This window comes from Labrus mixtus, chromosome 6, assembly GCF_963584025.1.
Source record: "Labrus mixtus chromosome 6, fLabMix1.1, whole genome shotgun sequence".
Lineage (NCBI taxonomy): Eukaryota > Metazoa > Chordata > Actinopteri > Labriformes > Labridae > Labrus > Labrus mixtus.
Genome location: NC_083617.1, coordinates 16310863 through 16330267, shown reverse-complemented (window position 1 = coordinate 16330267; position 19405 = coordinate 16310863). Strand labels below are relative to the sequence as shown.

The 19405-nt window shown below is 40.1% G+C and overlaps 1 protein-coding gene across 1 annotated transcript in view; it reads left to right on the top strand.

Annotated features, from left to right (window-relative positions):
• The window catches only part of ehbp1 (EH domain binding protein 1), a 146707-nt gene that overhangs the window by 89375 nt on the left and 37927 nt on the right, over positions 1-19405 (top strand). Inside the window, 5 exon segments of the mRNA XM_061040269.1 lie at positions 7626-7776; positions 11008-11304; positions 13603-13757; positions 18601-18739; positions 19276-19376. Coding sequence (XP_060896252.1) covers positions 7626-7776; positions 11008-11304; positions 13603-13757; positions 18601-18739; positions 19276-19376 — 843 coding nt within the window.

The window sequence follows — 19405 nt, the reverse complement described above, 5'->3', positions numbered from 1 at the left end:
ATGTTAAAATAATGAACTTTCCTAAAAGAATATCTAGTGCAAGGACTTTATTCTTTCATTATATGCAAAATTGTGTTAGTCTGTCTTGTACACTTTCAGTCTGTCTCACTTTTATTATTTCGATGGCGAAGGGAGTGTGTGCATGTGTGTGTCTGCGTCTGTTCGCTCCAGGTCTCCTCATCCATTAGCAGATGAGAACAGTAATTTCACACCGGCCTGGCCAGGCTAATTATCAGCATACACACTAGGTTTGGGAGAAGTCTGTGCATTTGTGTTGTGTGCATGAAGCTGCACAAGTTTATTCTCCTGCGTGTGTGATTCTATTCTTCACCTCTGTGTGTGTGTGTGTGTGTGTGTGTGTGTGTGTGTGTGTGTGGGTGTGGGTGTGGGTGTGGGTGTGTGGGTGCGAGTGTGTACTTGTGGAATGCGCTTAAAGTGTACACAAATGCCTTGGTGTTTTCCAGGTAAGAGAGTTCCCCCTGCTCACTGACTCGTTGTGATTCCTATAATTGGGTCCCGTTTGATTTTTGCCGACCAGCACCCAAACCTCTGCCTCCTCCCCTCCTCCACCTCTTCCTCTGTCGCTCCCTCTCCTCTTCCCAGGAGTTGAGGGGACTCCTCGGGCCTCTGCAGTTGTGACCTGTGGGTGTTGTCATCTACTCCCATCTGCTGTCTGAACTGTGATCCTGACTTGACTGAATTCATGCCCTCGTTTTCTCTCTTTTTTGTCAAAACAAAGCCCTCCGGCTGAACCTTTGCATTCCTTAATGTTTCCAAAGAATGTGAGTGCAAATGCCAAGCAATTCAGATTTTACTGTCTTTTATCAAAGGTATTGCCAGTTTTTTAATAGTCTAAATAAACCATTGTTTGAGGCACATTAGAACAGGCTTTGTCTGCACTTATTGCTAAAACAAAAGGGACAACGGAAAATTTTGTCAACTTTTAAAAGGTGCAATAGAGAAGCCAGGATATCACAACAAACAGAGTTTATGTCAGTGTGGACTCACATTAAAGTACACATTTTTGGCTTGAACTGCCAACCTAAAGCATTTTGTGTGCCTAGAAGAGTGTGAGGAGTTGTATTCCTCTGTCCTTTGACAAATACTGTAATTTCAAAATAAAAATTTAAAATGAAACTAATGCAAATATTTTCACCCTCGGTTGCAACCACTGTAAGGGCCCCTTAGTGAAAAGCTGTCATCGCAGCAAATATAAAAACATGTCTTTTTCGAAACACAAATAAAGCCTTATGCACTCAATACATTGGCCTTCATCCTCCCCGCTCCTCCTTTTCTCTCTCTCTCACTTCTTCTTGAAGAATCGGCCCCTAATGAAACTAAATAGTTTAGTGTGTGTGTCTGTGTGTGTGCTTCTGTTTGAGTGTGGGGCTATGTGTCGTGGCTGAAGTTGTTGGAAAGGAGATCAAAGGGAGTCTTTAAATTGAGTGTGTCTGTGTGGGGGTGTGTGTTAACGAGCAAGAGAAAGACAGCTATTTCAATTGCATCACTAGAAATGATCAAGCCAACAGAGGGAAAAGCTTCACACACACACACACACACACACACACTATGAACACATGTGTCTGCTTTTTTCAGGTCTTGTGTTAATGTTTGACCAAATCGGAGTGCCAAATATTTTTTACATCCACATGCTGCCTTGGCTTCCTTCTCTTCTTATTTTTAAAGCGTCTTCACATTATTAACATTTTAAAATGGAGAATATTTTCATGTGAATTTCATATGAAATAAGTGTTATCCAACCCCTCTACATGCTGAAATAATTAGTGGTTGCCAGAAAAGAAAGAAAGATAGACTTGGCAGTCTATGTTGCCTTCTTGAGCTTTGTGTTTGACCAGTCAACACTGTTGAGTGCAACAAACTCCTTCGAAAAGAACTTCACTAATGCAAATTCAGTATGTCAAGGTTCCTGCAGCTGATTTAAAATCATCATTTTTGGGGTTTCTTAAAAAGGTTCCTGGAATACTTATAGAGGTCAAAATGGAGCCACAAGTAAGTTAAAAAAAAGTTAACCCTCAATAAGACGTCAAATATAAATTTGCATAAAGGTATTTATAATCTTAGAAATGCACAACCATTTAAATATGTTATACATGCATTCTGATAAAATCACGTTATGTATCAGTCACAACTTTCAAACCAGACAGATCTACCTTCAAACGCTGCAAGTCTTGTGTGAGAAAATTTGTCGCCCATATTCAACCTAAACATCAATTATGTCAAAGTCTGCTTTTTGAAAAGGGAGCAAGCTTATTCTGCTGTAACTCCCCTTTTTTCCTGGTAAAGGATACCGTACAGGTACAGGATACCTGTGTTTTCCTTTCAGCTCATGTTCTCCAACTCTTTCACTCTGCCTCTCTTCCTCTCTCTTTCTCTCTCTCTTTCAGCAGCAATTATCCTGTCTATTTAAAGGGCAAAACCTTCCCATCGCCTGTCACACTGACGAGCTCCTCTGACTTTTGTGTGTGTTTGTGTTGAGTAGTCTCCATGCTCCACTCTATACCTGTTCTACCTGTCCTACTATGGAAGTGCCCCTGTTAAACAAACACACACACATGTAACACACATAGCACGCAGTACTCATGTCAAACTGTTTACTCAAATGTAAAACCACAGTTAAACAGAACCTCAGAAATCAAACGTTCACAAAATTATCTACATGACAACATCAGCTTGTACACACATACACTTACACGTCTACATGTACACTCTTGTGTTTCTACGGCTTCTTTTGTTACGATAAACAAAAAACAAAGCATGATTAAAAGACTGGTTCCTATTTCAATTTCTCTTAAAAAAATTGACACCTTCTCCAAAACAACGTGCATTTAGTCCGACAAGAACACACACAACACTCTAATATTCAGACCCTCACACATACACACAGCTGTATATGACACTGACATAGATTTATATTTATGTACATATAACACACACTCACACACAGACCCCTATCATGGGCACGCACCCGTCGAATCATAATTAGGCCGTGTCCTGGTTCTTTGATAGCCATGTACAGTGGCTCTTCTTTAATTCTTTATCAAATGCATTGATCGCTGTGGGCCTCGCATGCTCATTGATCCGCGCACTCCGTCTGGAGCCAGCCGATAAGCTCTCTCTCTCTCTCTCTCTCTTCTCACTCTCCCTCTCCCTCTCTCTATTTCTTCAAAATATTTGCAGTCAGACATTTTGACAGTAGAAGTTTTCTAAATTTGGTACATTTAGTTTTTTTAAATGCAATTACATTATTATATTTTTTTTTTATTGGAAATGAGTTAGTGTAGTACTTTTGGTATAAACAAAATACAAAAAAAGCTCTTAGGAAACCTCTTTCATAACCACACCCAGAGAACAGATTTCCCATAAACCCCCTCGCTTCTTCCCCCAAAATGTTCTTACTGTTCGTCTTTCCAAATTTGCCGTGATGTAATTTGTTAGTAAACATTTTCACAATAACCATAAAAATGACAATGAAATTCCTGATGATAATTAATATTATACATTTTAAACCATTCGAAAAGTAGGTTTTTACGACACAGTGGTAGGACACTTGTAATGTGGTCAGCAGCTTTATATTAGCCATATGACCTTCACAGGGTAGAAGTTTTGTTCGTATTATGTCACGATAGCCAAGGTTTCTGTGTTATTTCTTGAATGACTTAATTACTTAAAAATCACAAGAGTATAATTAGTCAAGACACAAATTAATCTAAAGATCACTTTTAAAACCAAAAGTATCTTAAGCAGGTAGTGTGGCTAATGGCTAAGCTACGTTTTATCCTGTTTTTGTTATTTTTTACACAATGGCACGACTGAGCCATATCCTCATCTGCATCATGTTTGGATCATATTCCAGCATCTAAAACAATGTTTGAGTGTGTGATCACACCGCTTTGAAAACGAGTTTGTGTGTGTATGTGCTCTGTGGCTTTTTAGTGTGTGTGTGTGTGTGTGTGTGTTAGTTAGTTTGTGTGTGTGTGTGTGTGTGTGTGTGTGTGTTAGTTTGTGTGTGTGCCTGGAAAGATAGAGACCTAAAGCACCTCTTGACTGTGAATTAGCCTGTCATGACAAATGTCTGGAGCTGCATGACTGGCTGCCAGACTGGCTGGCTATCTGGGAGGTTGGCAAACCTTTTTAGATAGTGATTTAGTGTGCATCCCTGTGTGCGTATGTTTGTGGGGCATCACTTGGTGCCCACGCCAGGTCTCTGTACATGACCAGTGGTGCGTGTCCTCCCTCCCTCTTTCTCCTTGCCCAGAAAAGAGCAGCCAAGCCGACAACCTGCTCCCCCTGTTCAAAAAGAGCTTCCAGAGCGAAGAGGGGTCCTCACCCCAATGCCAAGCCCACAGAGGAGCCCTCTGTCTCAGCCTTGCACTCAACCGTTTAGCCTCTCCTCCACTGGATGTTCCCAGCAGTCAATGGAAGACACAGAACATGATTGTTCTCGCTGTCGCCATTTACAAAGAAAAGTCTCTTCTCCTCTTGAGCCTCTATTCTTGAAACTGTGCTACTCACTGACCACCAGCTGACACACTTTCTCTCCTCCTTTTTTCTATGTCTTTTGTCATACTGGCTTTGATCATGTACTGTAAGGACACGACTGGTCTTGTCCATGCGTTCTAGTCTAATTACTTTACATCTATTGGTTCATCCTTGTCCGGTGTTGCAAATTAAACTGCTGTAAATGTTATCCATTATGTGCAATTACCATCGCCACTTTACAAGTTTGAAAGAGTTAGCATAAATGTCCCTTTGTTTTTGAATCATGTCCACAGCATGGCCTTTCATCACTACACATCATGACAAAAAGTTTTCCTTGTGATTTTGAAAAGTTGTGCCAAGGACCCACATTTATTTATGAAAGGAGTGTCCATGAAACTCATTTCAATGGAGTTTTTTTTTTTCTCTGCTGATTGAGCTTTTTGTGAACGTGAATGTATATATGAAGCTCCTTCAGTACACATGCATCCTCAATATGATTGTTTTGTTTGAACATTTCTTTATATTCCTAGACCTTTTTCTGCTCAAAAGAAAACTTGGCCATAGAGGAATGTGATCCTACATGATGTCACTTATTGTCTTACACAACAGAAACCTTTCCTATCTTTTATTCTCCTTGTTTCACCTTACAAACACTCACTCCTATTTTCTAATCAGTGACTGTAGCTGACTGAGCTAGAAGCTAGTCTGATGTATTTTTCTGTAGCGTTAATCCTAGCCTCTGGACAGGCAAAGTCAATTTCCCATTTCCTGTCCCAAAACTGGCCAACAACAATAAAGCAGTGGGGTAGTGGGATTTGGAAGTGATTTTGGGCCCTAGCTGTGTGTGTGCTTGTATATACATATATGTATATTTATACACACATACACACACACACACACACACACACATACATATATATATATATATATATATATATATATATATATTTTGTATATGTAGATACATGTATTTATAAACACACACACACACACAAGAAGATTTAAATTGGTGGTTTTATTCATATCTGTGTAGGCCAGATTGGATGTCATAACCAGTCTGTAGCCGGGAGGGCATCAATGACATTACCAGTTATCATATTACATTTATTAAAGCAGGGAGAGGCCTGCATGAACATAGTGAAAGTGAGGCTGAAAAAAGAGACATTGGTCCCTTGGGTACAACTTTTTTTCCCCCCTAAGTTTTCATTCACAGTTGAGATTCTGAAAACAACATAAAGATAAACTTTATTGAAAACAGTCATGATTACTGTTATTTCTCTTGTGAATGCAGACCGTTTCACAACAAAGTCTGCCTTGTGGTCTTCCACAATAGTCCATCTTAGGTTCCCTTTTGTTTTATATCTATAAGCTGCACTAATGTAACATTTAAATAGATGTAAATTCAACTTCTGCCGCTCAACGGATGATAATAAGCTGTGAAAACTATTTGTATCATATTCAGTAGTATATATCAGATATTTAATATTATTTAAACTCCTCCATAGTTTTCCATTTGTGTCATGTTCTTTGGTCTCATAAACATATTAGCCACATTAATCAAATACCATAATCCTTTTTACCCCAAAACTCTGAGGGCACTTAAGTAGTTTGGATGCTTGACCTCAACTTTGAGTGTCAGTCATGTTTGTGGAATCTTGTTTTTTTTTTTTTTTTTAAGTTAAATATGTCCAAGATTAAGTTGGGAGTTATCTTTTTTTATTGTTCTTTTTTCTCAAAGAGCACTTCATTTTTTGGAAAGTGTTAGATTTAAGAACACTCAGGCTCATTTGTCTTCCTGCTTTGTTGCCGTGCACTGTGCTGAAATGGGAGCTGGAAAGAAGTGACACTCAATACTCTACAAGCAGTATCAACACCCCTTTCTCCTCCTGCTCCCCATCTCACTGTTTACCTCTCTTTCTGAATCTCTCTCTCTCCTTCTTTCTCTCTCTGATTCCCTCGGCCACTGTCTCTCTTTATCAGCCTCTCTCTAAGGTTTATTCCCTTCTCCCTATAGGTATCCCCTTGGGCTCTCTGTAACACACACATACACACTCACACATACACACAGGGTGCATTAGGGGTGCTGTATTTACAATACAGCCCCATTGTTCCGGCCTAACAATGGCTACAAACAAACAATTGACATGGAAATGGAGAGATGTAGCTCATTAGCGGGCGCTGCTTGTTTTGTTAATGGATAAATGGGCGTCTTCAATAGGCCAGCCCTAAAACCCCTGCCTCAATATGGAGAAGCCTGATTAACAGGAAACCACAGGGAGGGGAACAGTGACAGAGAAATGCAGCACCACTCTCCCTTGGGTCACCCGGTTGTGCATGTTTGAGAAAGGGGGCTGTGGGGTTGAGTCTCAGGGGTTAGGTGTGTGTTTTTGTGTAGGTTGAGTTGTGTAGGACGAGTTTGTACGTGTCAAAGCCCATTGGATTTGTTGTGCTGCTTAACTTCTGTTGTGTTTTGGAACAGGATCTTATCATGTAGCCGGAGTTAAAACAGTAAAGTTAAGACTGTTGTCTTACTTTTTGATGGGTCTTTACTGGTTACAAGTCAAACATGTGTGTATTTCTACCTGTTACCATGTTTACGCCCAGCCTGTGTATTGAGTGTTCCCTTGTGTGTGTGCGCTTGTTTGAGACGTCATCAGTAAAGTTGACATCATCAAGCTTTTCCTGTTTTGCTTTCTAAGTGTGTGTATGTGTGTGCAATGGCCTGTGCTATCAGGGGGATCAAATTGGATTGGCCTGAAAATGGCATTTCTGCCATTACTCTGACGGTGACGGCTCAATACTGTATGTCTAGTGCCAAGATGGTGTGAGTGTTTGTGTGTGTGTGTCTGTCTGTCTATGCACTCCTTACTCCATATTGCACTAGGATGTGAACATCCATTCTGATAACAAAAGTTCTTATCATTTATTTTTTGGTTTTGAAACATTATCAGGCAAAAAAAGAAAAGTTGCATATTTGTATTTTTTATTAAATCAAAACGTGTGGCTGCCTCAAACTAGCATGACTGATTATGTAGCACTTCTCTTTTCACTTGATTTCATCACCATGCACCAGAGCCACTAAACTTAATTTGTTTATCTCTTTGTTTATATTTATGTGTGTGCAGGAGCGGGATGCAGAGCGACGGAGACAGCTGAGAGAGCGAGCCCGGCAGCTGATAGCTGAGGCTCGATCAGGAGTCAAGATGTCTGACATGAGCATGCTGGACGCTTCCAGCACTGACAGAGGCAAGGGCAGCAGGGCCGGTCCTACCGGAGGTCAGTACACAACCTAAACACTCTCTCACACATAAACAATATAGCTTTGACACATACCACTTCTTGACTTGTAGAGTTATCAGAACATATTTTCAGAGTTTGATCAAAAGACCTTGTGTAAATACAAACACACACTCCTATTCTCTTCAGTGCTTATTAACTATCATACAAAAGAAAGTCAACACTAGCATGCTTTTTACCATACTCTCACTTTCTTCATACACACATGCCACGACTCACACACTTCCATTATGCTCTCTAAAGGGGTTCTGCCTAATCCTCAGAGAAAAACAAATTGCCATTTGACAACGGCTGTGGGTCTAAAATGCACCACTCTCATATTCAGAACAGCAATTTACCCTGCGACTCCTCCCTGGTCGCATTCAACCAGTAATTGTTAATCAACAAAACACATTGTGTGGCCAAATTATGATCAAAATACCAAACACTTCTAATGACGGCTTGCAGGGCAAGCAAATGCTGTTATGCACCTATCCCACTGCTTTCCATTTCCTTGAAATTGGGATTGTTTGGATAATGACCATTATTAGACCACTCTAGTCATTTGTTTCACATTTAAACCCCTCCTTTCTGTTCTGTCAAGGTAGACATGGTTTACTGCATACAAATGAAAGGTGAGAGCTTAGACAGGTGAAGATGAAGAGTTTGAGAGCAATACAAGCAAGGATCAAAGCAGTGTCTTGTTTCATAAAAGTAAATAGACTTAAAGTAGAGACGAGGGAAGGAATGACTACTGGAAATGCACTGATAAAAAAAAAAGGAATGGAAAGACTACCAAACATAGAGATGTGGTCTTTTGTTGGTTGAGAAAAGAGAAAGAAGGCTCAGTGAGAAATGCTGCTTCCACCATTATTGATTAATCCTTTTTTTCTATATTTATTGGGGAAAGGTCAGAAACAGATGACAAATACCATAAAAATCACACAAATTACAGAAAACCCCAAGATAAAATCCTGTTTGTTTTTCTGATTCCTATTATGCAAAACTAATGTCCGGTTGTTATTCTGGACTTTTGTGTTTTTCCTCCTCACAAATGAATCTTATTTGGCCGGCGAAATGTGAAAGAAAGTGGTGAAAAATGTCATCAAATCAATGTTCTCCACACCTAAGATCTGGCCCTCAAATGTCTTGTTTTATCCAAAACCAAAAGATATTAAGTTTACTGTTATATGAGAGTAAAGAAACAGAAGATGTTAACTCTACGAACTGTTTTCAGAGAAGTTGTCAGAAGTTTGATGTAGAAAATGTTGGCTTGAAAAAGGACTCCGTTTATACGAGTGCCAGTGCACTTTATACAGTGCAGTGCATGCATGTTAACTGATATTCAGCTGAAGTTTTTATGGCAAGAAGGAAAGGAGAAGCACAAGTAGGAAGGTCAGAGGAAGCAGGAGCCTGACAGTGATGAGAAGAGGGATGAGCAAACAAATCGAAAACTAATAAACCCTAAACAAGAAGCATTGAGATCAGTAACGACAGAAGAGAGACAGTGAAGGCAGAGGGAGGGAAGCATTTGATTTATTTGCTCTTTCAGCTTTTTCTGAATTGAACTAATTGTTGATCTCATTAAAAATGGAGTTTGAGAAAAGAAGGGAAGAAGAGAGGAGGGCGAGGTGAGGAGAAGGGAGAAATGCTGTTGGCTGTGATACACAAGGCCTGCCGAGCAGAACGGCTAATCCTAGCCCCACACTCTCCTCTCCTTCCCTCCCTCTCTCTGTCTTTCTCTCTCTCTCTCTCTCTCGCTCTCTCTCTCTCTCTCTCTCTCCCCCCCTCAACACCATTCACGGTCCTTTAATGCAGCCTGGGCAGCCCCCTCCAAGAGTCTGCCTGCAAAGAAACTTTCCAAACTCCATCACCATGGCCTACCATTAATTAGACCCCAGCCAGCCACGCAGGAATGGTGCTCGCAAGCACGCTCCGCATCGTAGCTAGCAAATTAGGAAAAAACAACAACAGGAAATGCTGTTATTTGACTCTCCCTCATTCACTCTTTGTTCTCTGTCTCTCTTACCACCAAGTAGTAAATAGCTGAGAAGGGAGCCTGCAATGTCAGACCCTTTTTACTGATTGTTTTGTTTTAATCCATGGTGGGTTATCGAAGCAGCTAGAGCTGCTCAGGTCTCCATTTGAGTTTCTTCTGACATGTTTTTCTCTTTTGTTCCTAATATGGAGACACTGTTGTTTCTATTGAGCCCCTCAGGAGACTTAATGGAATATGTGCTTTCATGTTTTTGTGGTTTTTGTGTGCCCTAACTCCTTTTATCTGAGGCAAGAAAGGCAAGCAACAGATCTTTGTTTGAATGCGGGGAATTAAACAGAGCTCTCAGTTTCACATCGTGGGTCGGATATTTTTGCACTGATGCACATGAAACCATATAGATAAATGGACGCCATTCAATAGAAGTCCCTCTTTGTCTCACGGGTGGAATCTGCTGTTGTATCAAAACAAGGATTTAGTAAGATGTTACTTACTTATTAAAATTAAAATTGAACGTCAACTTATTGGATTTTTTTACACACACTAAAAACTACAATAAGATTCCCATGTTGTCCTAAAAACCAATTGCCTTTACTTAGATTTGTTGATGAGTGTATTGTTAGGGATGTAATTATCCATCAATCTGGATCTATACATCGATTGGTTGACAATTATCATAGGGACATAGATCAGACCTGGACGGGCCGTCCGGCTTTATTCGGTGTTCTTTTTTCATCCAAGACTCTGTATGGATAAAAAATGATCTCCCCTAACTATCTAGCCATAGCTGAAGTAGTGTAAGTACCGTCTGATGCAGTCTTTTTAGGTTAACAAGTCCACTGTTTCGTTCCTCGTTGGATGAATACAGACTTTAAATTATGGGAACTTTAGTTTCATTTTTCCACCTGTCTTTTGGACAAAGACAAAAAGTGTGCTCTTGTTGTCTGAAAGATTTTGAGAGGGAAGCTGTGGTTACCAGCTTTGTTTTGAGATATATAAGACGGGATCTTTCAATTAAATTAATATGTACTTTTAACAAACTAACCAAGCTTTTTTTCCCTCTGCAACTCCCTTTGTCTTCATTACGGCCTTTTATTCCTTTAACACCTCTTTTTTTTTCTCCTCCTCCATTTCCCCCTCTCTTCATTATATCTTCACCTCTCACTTTACTTCCTTGTCTCACCCACTCACACCCTTTCATATCTCCATTCCTCTGTCCCACTACGCACCTCCAGATATTTTGGACGAAGTGAGATGTCATCATGAGGGTGATGCTGTTGATGGTGAAAGGGGTGAGGATGAGGAAGAGGGGACAGCTGAGGAAGAGCAACTCTATTTTGGTGGAGATGATGATAATGACGACGATGATGATGATGATGATGATGATGATGATACTGATACTGATACTGATGCTGCGGCTACATCTGCATTGGCTACTAACCCACTGCCACTGGAGGCCTCTCTTCCAGCCCCCTGCAGCACCCAGGGGTTCCTGGAGCTTACTAACACCGGCTCTGAGCTAACGTCACTGGGTAAACTGACTGGCTGAGGCTGTGTGGTGCTGCATGGTTTACTGTCTTCTTCACTTTTAACTAACTTATCTGTTTTACCTTCTTTTCTATAATTCCTCTATTTCAGCTAAATCTTTGTGTATGCTCTGTCACAGAACTGCAATTTCATACTCAGTTAATCACAAAAGAACATTGTAATACTCACACATGGCATATATGACTAAATATCAACGCATAGACAAGATGGGAAGCTAAGCCCTGCAGTCTGATCGAAGCTCTTCTTTACACTTTTGCCTTATTTTGTCATTCAGACAATTATTTTAGTAAATGTACATATTTCATGATGAAAGCCACATCATGAAAAAACCTCCATTAACACCCCCCCCCCCCCCTTCCTACAATCTCTATACTAATGCACTAAGTGCTTAACACAGGAGCGGAAAACTTGCAGTATACATAAGCTGAGTGCTGCCTTATTGGAGGGCTTTTTTTCTGTTTTCTTTCATTAAAAAACTTCTCTAAGTGGTAATTAATCAACTCTGCAAAGAGCTCCCCAGACGAAAAATAAAAATCATATCTTCAGGAAAGCATTTGCTCAAATCTTCAGAGGTAAACTAATTACTTTGTTTAGTATTTTTATTTTATTTTATTTGCTTCATTAATTCACTGCCGATGTGAGATAGGAGAAAGTAGAGCGAGGTACTAGAAGAAACTCACATGAAAACAGTCCAATGCTTCTTCACCCTTTGAAGTGCTGTATCTCTTTTGGTTTTCTTTTCAACATTAGAAAGTTCCTGCTGTTTGTTCTCTGTTGTTGCTTTTTTTATGAAGTATAAAATGAAATGGATTGTGGCGATTGTAACACGCAAGAAGCATTAGCTCCACTTCAATGTGAAAATATTTCCTCCCTAAATGTTCCCGTAGCTGAGGTCATTTAACCCCTCTTCTTTGTATCTTCTTATGTAGGACAAACTATTGGCATCTGTATGCATGCATGAGTGTGTGCAGGTTTGTATGTGCGTGTGTGTTTCAGCATGTATATGTGTGTCACAGAGAGGGAGGGGGACACATGAAACGGTTGCCCTTCTGTTCTTTCATCTTCTTCAGTGCAGTGGTCTGTCCTGGCAGGGGAGATGTGGTTACCAGTCCCTGCAAAATAAAGTACACAGCAACTGGTAGGCAGAGAGAAAGAAGCCCTACTCAGACGGCTGTTTCAAGCCACAATATTTACGCCACTGCGACGTTTCGCCTTCACTATGAATGTCGCAATGGCGTAATGGGGGGACAAAGTGATCCCCCCTTCTTCTGAAGTAGTAACAGAGGAGAGACCAAATCTGCTGAGCCAGATGGGGAGCGCAACGTGATGTGTTTGTGCATGTCTGACTGTGTGTGTATGTGGAGCTCCCGCTGTGCTTCTGCAACGACAACATCAAATGTGAACACACAGGTTTGAACTAGAATAATACGCCTGTGTGGAATCAGTATGAATGTCCAAAGACTTAAAGACGGCTGAGCTTAGTTATGGCATGTTTTGGGAAACAGAGTATGAAAGGTGTTAGGAGGTTAAGGTTCAGATATTGAGACCAGGTACGCTAATATTAACAGATTTAATATTAACGAAGGATGACTCTGCTAGCTTGTTCAGCCCTTCTTTTTTTTTCGCAAACTTCAGCGTATTAAACTGTTGCTATGGATGTATTTAGGATTTTGCTATTTTCTTAAATTAATGTTTGATGTTCTTTTTTATTCCTGAAACAGTTTTTAATTCGACCATATGGTCAGAGTCGTAAGAACAAACACTTATCATTTGAGGCATGTCCTCTCTGTCTGTCCTCTGATTTTCTCTTTCCCTCCACCTTGCCCCCATGGTTACCATGGTGATAGCCTCAGCAATGTACACTCAGTTCTTGAGCAGCTCTCAGACAGGACTTCAGGCTGCCTAGTCTGTCCAGATCTTAATCTGCCTTACACATCATATATATGTATACAGTATACTGCGTATCTCTTCCACTCATGTGCTTGTGATATATGTTCCTTATCAGTGGCTTTGCCCGAGTGTGTGTGTACATGAATGCAAAATAAGATGTCTCCCCTTCTTCTTCCTTTTAACTTTCCAGGTTTGTCCATGTGCGTGTGTGCATGTAGTTGTAGGTGTGTGTGTGTGTTTCTCTGTTTGTGTGTGTTGAGTGCTTTTGTTTAGTTTTAGTTCAGATACATTTTTTCTTCCTAGTTTCGTTGAACTCTTTTGTGTTTAATGTTTAGTTGGGTTTGTGACCCAAACACTATTTGTTGACATTATCCCCTTATCATCTCTCTCAGGAGCAAACAGTAAGCATGTGGATTTGAAGCTGAAGAAGCTGGTGGAGGTCAGCCCAAGAAAGCCCACCTCCCCTTCATCCCCGTCCTCCACCTCCTCCTCATCTTCACCCACTGCCTCTTCCACCTCCACACACAGCCCTGCAGAGGCCCAGGAGGTACGTACATTCTCACCCTTAAACGTTCTTTGTCTTATTTATTAATTAATTTTCCTCCTGCCCTCTCTCTCTCTCTCACTTTCTCTCTCTCTCTCTTTCTCTCTCTCTCTCTCTCTCTCTCTCTCTCTCTCTCTCTCTCTCTCTCACTCACTTTTTGTTTAAGTACCCATCCTCTCCACACCTTCAAAGGGTCATTCAATCAATCAGGGCCGGCTGACCCTGTGTACACATCAGTCAGTGGGACCACTTCATGTTAGACCCTAGTTTATCCCTCTCGTGTCCATATGAGTCTGCTTAAGCCATGAGACACACACGCTGGCATCATAATGCACTACATTACATGTAGCAGTCCCCGTTTATTGACTGACCTTTTCAGACAGGATATATGGGGGGGGGGGGGGGGGGGGGACAGTTGCTGCTGTCTCTATCTTCTGATGTGAATATTGAGTTAACAACAAGTAGTCGGCCAGTCTTAACATCTGTTTAATTGATTTTGAATGTCAAGTGGAATAAGGTGAATGTGTGTGTGTGTTTTGTGTGTGTGGGGTTGTCAGTACAAGTGAAACCCTTCGTGCTTATAGCAACACAGGATGTCTTTGATCATCGATTCACGTTAACACCCTCTTGTGTTCAAAGCCTAAAACGCTCAGTTCTTTATAGGCTAAGGAAAGTGTATGTGTGCGTTTGTTACAACTTGACCTCACAGAAGTAGAATAGCCATTATGTTCAACACACCTGCCCAAGGTTTGTGTGTTATACATATTTTCCTAACAGATATTTAAGTCTCCATTCAAATGAATTACATACTTGTCCTGAGTTGGTGGTCAGCACCTAATATGGCAGTTCCATCGCCAACAGGGGTTTGAGTGAGAGAGTCTATCTTGGTGAATATTAGGTCTTGGATTCTCTTAAGATAATAGCCCTTTACTAATGATTCACATTTTGAACACACTACCTCGCCCTCTAACTGGAATGTAAAACTTAATTTATAAACAATTACAGATTTGGTTGCTCATGCTTTTTTTTTGGGTCCATGTTTGGAATAAAATAAAAAAATATTAGGTAGATGTTGAATTACAGTGTCATCTAATCAAGAGCTGGAAACCAACCAACATTTAACTTGACCATTAAATATTTGTCAGTTATTTTCTTAATTACTTGTTTTGTTGTTTTCTCTGTAAATTTGCCAGAAAATGGTTTAACATTGATTATTGCTCCGAAAGCATGAGATAACATCCTCAAAAGTCATTTTTGTCTACACCCAAAATATATTCAATCTTCATATTTATAGTTGAAATCAGAGTATTTGTACTTTTTAATTCATCAAACAGATGAATGGATTTTTTAAAAATTGTTTGTGAATTATTTGAAGTTGCCAACTAACGGATAAACCATTGCAGCTTTTGTCAATTAAACATATTAGCAACTTTTTGTAATAATGTGAATGTTTTCAGCTAGTGCATTTTAGGATTATAGGTTTAACAGGTAAGATTTTTACACAAGTTATCATGAAACAATCTCAATGTATTTGTTTCTTTTTAATTACGTCGTTGAAAATGTAAAGATGACTTGATCTGTGGCTTCAAACCAGCTGACACAGTTTCCTCTCACAGTAGGCGTAGGTTGAGCTGTATATATAAGTCTATTGAAGTAAGCCATAAAGCCAGGCACTTGTTCAGTTTGTAAAAGTTTGTGATAGGATGCAATATTCAGACATTTATGATCAACTGCATCAATATATTACTGATCAAAAATGAATGGGAAGCTGCATAAATATCAACATAATCAAAACTAAACTAAAACAATTGGCATAAATGTGGCATAAGACTCTTTGCAAAAACAATATGTGAACATGTGTATACCAATGTGAAAAGTTGAATGAGTTGTTCATCTTTGGTCCTATTAGACAAAAAAGATGCACAGTTTTGTCCCAAGAGGATTGGGCATCCTAAAAGTCCTTCAGGCGGGTGGAACAACCTGCTGCAACATCACACACACGCGCGCGCACACACACACACACACACACACTCTCTCTCCCGCTCATTAGTGATTGTGTATATGCGCAGCTTTGGAAGCAAACGATAAGGACATGCAACGCCCAGCAGACTGCATCGTTAGTCACGCAGCCTCCTGCATGAACATTCACAAACTCACACACACCAAAAGCACTGACTCACCACTGCTGCAGCGATGATAGCAGTGATAAGTGATAAAGAGGGGGGAAAGAGGGGGGGGCACCCTAATATCTGCTTAGCCCAGAGTGTAAAGGGATACAGAGGGGTAGCCAAGTGGGCAGGTGTTCTGAGTGGGAGATTTTACAAAAAGACAATTCTTACGTTTCAATATGTGTTGTAGGCCAGCAGAGATTTGGTCATCCTCGTATTTGTGCCCTTTGTTGTCCATCCAGGTTTAGTGGTTTTATATAGTTTAACTTAGAAACAGCGCTTTTTTTAACCTCTGCTTGTTACCCCTTGAAAAAGTCAGACTGTCAACAGTTAAACAGTCAGTAATAATTGGTCAGAGAGCCTCAGTGTCCTAATCAGTTTCCCCTGGGAGTTTCCTCTGTTGCTACATCAACATTTCTCTGTAGATATTGCAAGGCCTTGCAGTTTTACTAGTCAACACACTGAACTGTATTTTGCCCCAAAATATGACAAGGACAGCCGTGTTAATCCCATAAATCCTTTGAAATCCAATTAACAGTGTTTGTTACACATTTCCTGCAAACAACTGGACGAGATGTTTATGATAGCAGTCTGTTGACAGACTTCTGCTCCTACTGTGGTAACTTATCAACACACTATACTATGTGTCAGTGAGAATTAAGAAATGGCCACCTATGAATGATTACTTATTGCTGTAAAAGACAAATCATGCAATCCTTTGGGTTTCATGATGAAGGCTCATTTGCCTATAAACTTCTATGATTCTGGGATGTAAACAGAGCCCCAGGTTCACTTAGAGAAAGGTCACCTAATGTGCATTTATTGAGAAATCCTGTAAAAAGTTCTGTATCACAATATCTTTTCCCCAAAGAAGAAAAACCTGTTTACAGAAAATACTTGCAGTCAAAAGATTTCTGTCTTTTTGCCACCACCCCATCAATCACATTTTATGATATTTTTAACTTCATGTTTTTGTTTTTTGTTTTACAAACTGGGACAGGTACCATTGTAAGTTGTGGGCTAATGCCCGTTTGAAACCGAACTATTATTTGCATATGACCCAATTTATTTAACTTTCTTCCCTTTGGAAGATATCTAGAGTTAGTTTTTTTAGGACGTAGTTTAAAGCCGTCAGATGCTTCCAAAAAGCATAGCAAGAAAAAACAGTTTTCTGTTAAAAGTTTCTCTTCCTCCTACAATCAGTAGTTTAATTTAATTTTTGCTCTTTTGGATTGTTGCACTTAAAGTTTACACGCCCACACAAATCATAAGCTTCCACATAGCCCACTTCTGGCCTCGTGTTTAAAAAAGTTTAATTGGGTATTTTGTGTACAAGACTTCATAAATAAATTTGCCTCCGTTTCAGAAGGTTTGATGAGGCTGCAAGAAGCTGACAGGCTAATAGACGAAGAATAGAGGACTGACTAATTGCTGCCATTGTTTTTGAAAGTCAATAATCTGAAGCTAAACTAACAACTCTGGATCTACAGCTCATTCCACACCCGCACCGTCTCTATTAGTTCTCCTTGCTCTGCACGCCCTGCTTGACTATCTCTCTCTCTGTCTCAAGCAGTGGAACATGTTTGCCCTAATTGTCGACTTTATTACACGTTTCGCCGTCTTATTAGCGTTGCCACAACGTCAATCTTAGCCCGAGTCGGTTTCTTTTCCACTCGGCTTGGCATATTTGGAGGCCTGGTAATAAAGCATTTCTGTATGCCGTTTTTGATTGTGGGAGAAGTGAGCGTGTAGCTTTTTAACACATGTTCACTTTGAAAACAATAGCTTTTTTTTCTTGCATTTTGCATAATTTGAATATATTTTCTGGCTCGAGGTTTTGTTGAAAGTCAAGTTAATTGCCTCCTTTTTGTCTCTCTCATGAGTGAGGGAGAGAATGAGAGAGAGTGTGTGTGTGTGTGTAGGGACGTGTATATAAGTGTGTGCGTGTGTGTGACTCTTCACACAAACAGCAAAACCATAATGAAGTTAATATATATCAACTTCCAGCAGCTTTATCTCAGGGTCTGTCAGTTAAGTTTTTGTGTGCAAACGTGTGTGTGCGTTTGTGTGATTGTTTGATCACATTAATCACAGAGCAGCTGTGAAATCCTGAAACCTTTCTCTAATAAAAGCCTGAGAACAGATCTAAGTGGCTGGTGGAGGTTGACAAACTAATGGACAAGATGTGGAGAAGAAGTAGACTATTTGCTGTTTTAATTTTATTTAGTCAATCACCTAAAGTTAAACCAACAACTGTGCTAGTACATGTACATCAAACAGCCATTTATATGAGGTAAAGTCTTTGACACTTAAAGTCTCATGTGTTCATCTGCGGCTGTTAGACACCCAGCTACTTGTCTGAGTCTCTCATGGTGGGAAAATATGTAAGCTGTAAGAAAAATAAATGACCCTTATGTTTTATGATGTGATGTATTCCCTTTCTAAGACTGCAGTTAGATTTATTCCCGGCACCATTTGTGACTAATTGATTTTCCTGTATGCCATGTACTCACACCTCTTATTTGTCCCAAGAGATTTGAGCAAGTGGAGGATACAGTTTGTCTTGTTCTGCACTAGATCATTGCAAACAGCTTGTATTGAATGCACTTTGGTAAATGTAAAAAAAAGTCTACTGTAATTACTACCTGTTTATGCTGCATTCTCTCTGTGTTTGACAGAATAATGCTGAGGAGCTGCGCGCAGAGCGTCTGCGCAGAGCGACAGAGAGGCTGCGTAGCCCGGTAGTCTTCAACAAGGATTCTGCAGTCAGGAAAACACAGCTCAAGTCCTTCAGCCAGTATGTGGAGACTCGACCAGGTGATGGACAGTTCAACACACACACATACACAATGCATGTGCATTATTTACCCAGGGATGGTATGTTTGCACTACTTGACTTGCATGCATGCAATTCACACCTGAGAGCAGGTTACAGGAAGGACATGCACAACCCTTTGAACTAGCAGTGGCATTACTAAAAATTGTCACAATTGTTTTTTTCATCAGCTCTAAACACATAAACAGTTGAAATTTGTGTTCAAAGTTGTGAAAGTCCTGACCTCTTAACTCATATTTGTCATAATACTTTTTTTTAAATGATGTGAAAAGTTCATCATTCACTGTAGGAACTGGATCTGACACTTTTTGCCTTTTTAACAAAAGAATATCCAGCTTTTTTATTTAAAGTAGTTAAAGTATAATAATAAAACTGCCAAAAAGTCTAATGATGACAATTATTTATTAATTTGTTTGTTCTCTGCTGTAAGCATGCTCAACCACAATAACATGTCCTGTTAGTATATCTCTGAACTTCTACATGCATCTCACAGTGAATGTACTTTTTCCATCACCAGAGGTGAAGAGACAAAAGTCTGTCCCTGAGGATCTGAGGAGGGCCGAGGAGGATGGAGGTTCACCTACAGAGCTTGATATCCGCCGACCGTTTGAAGAGGAGGTTTGTTTGGTTTTCTTTGCCATACGTAA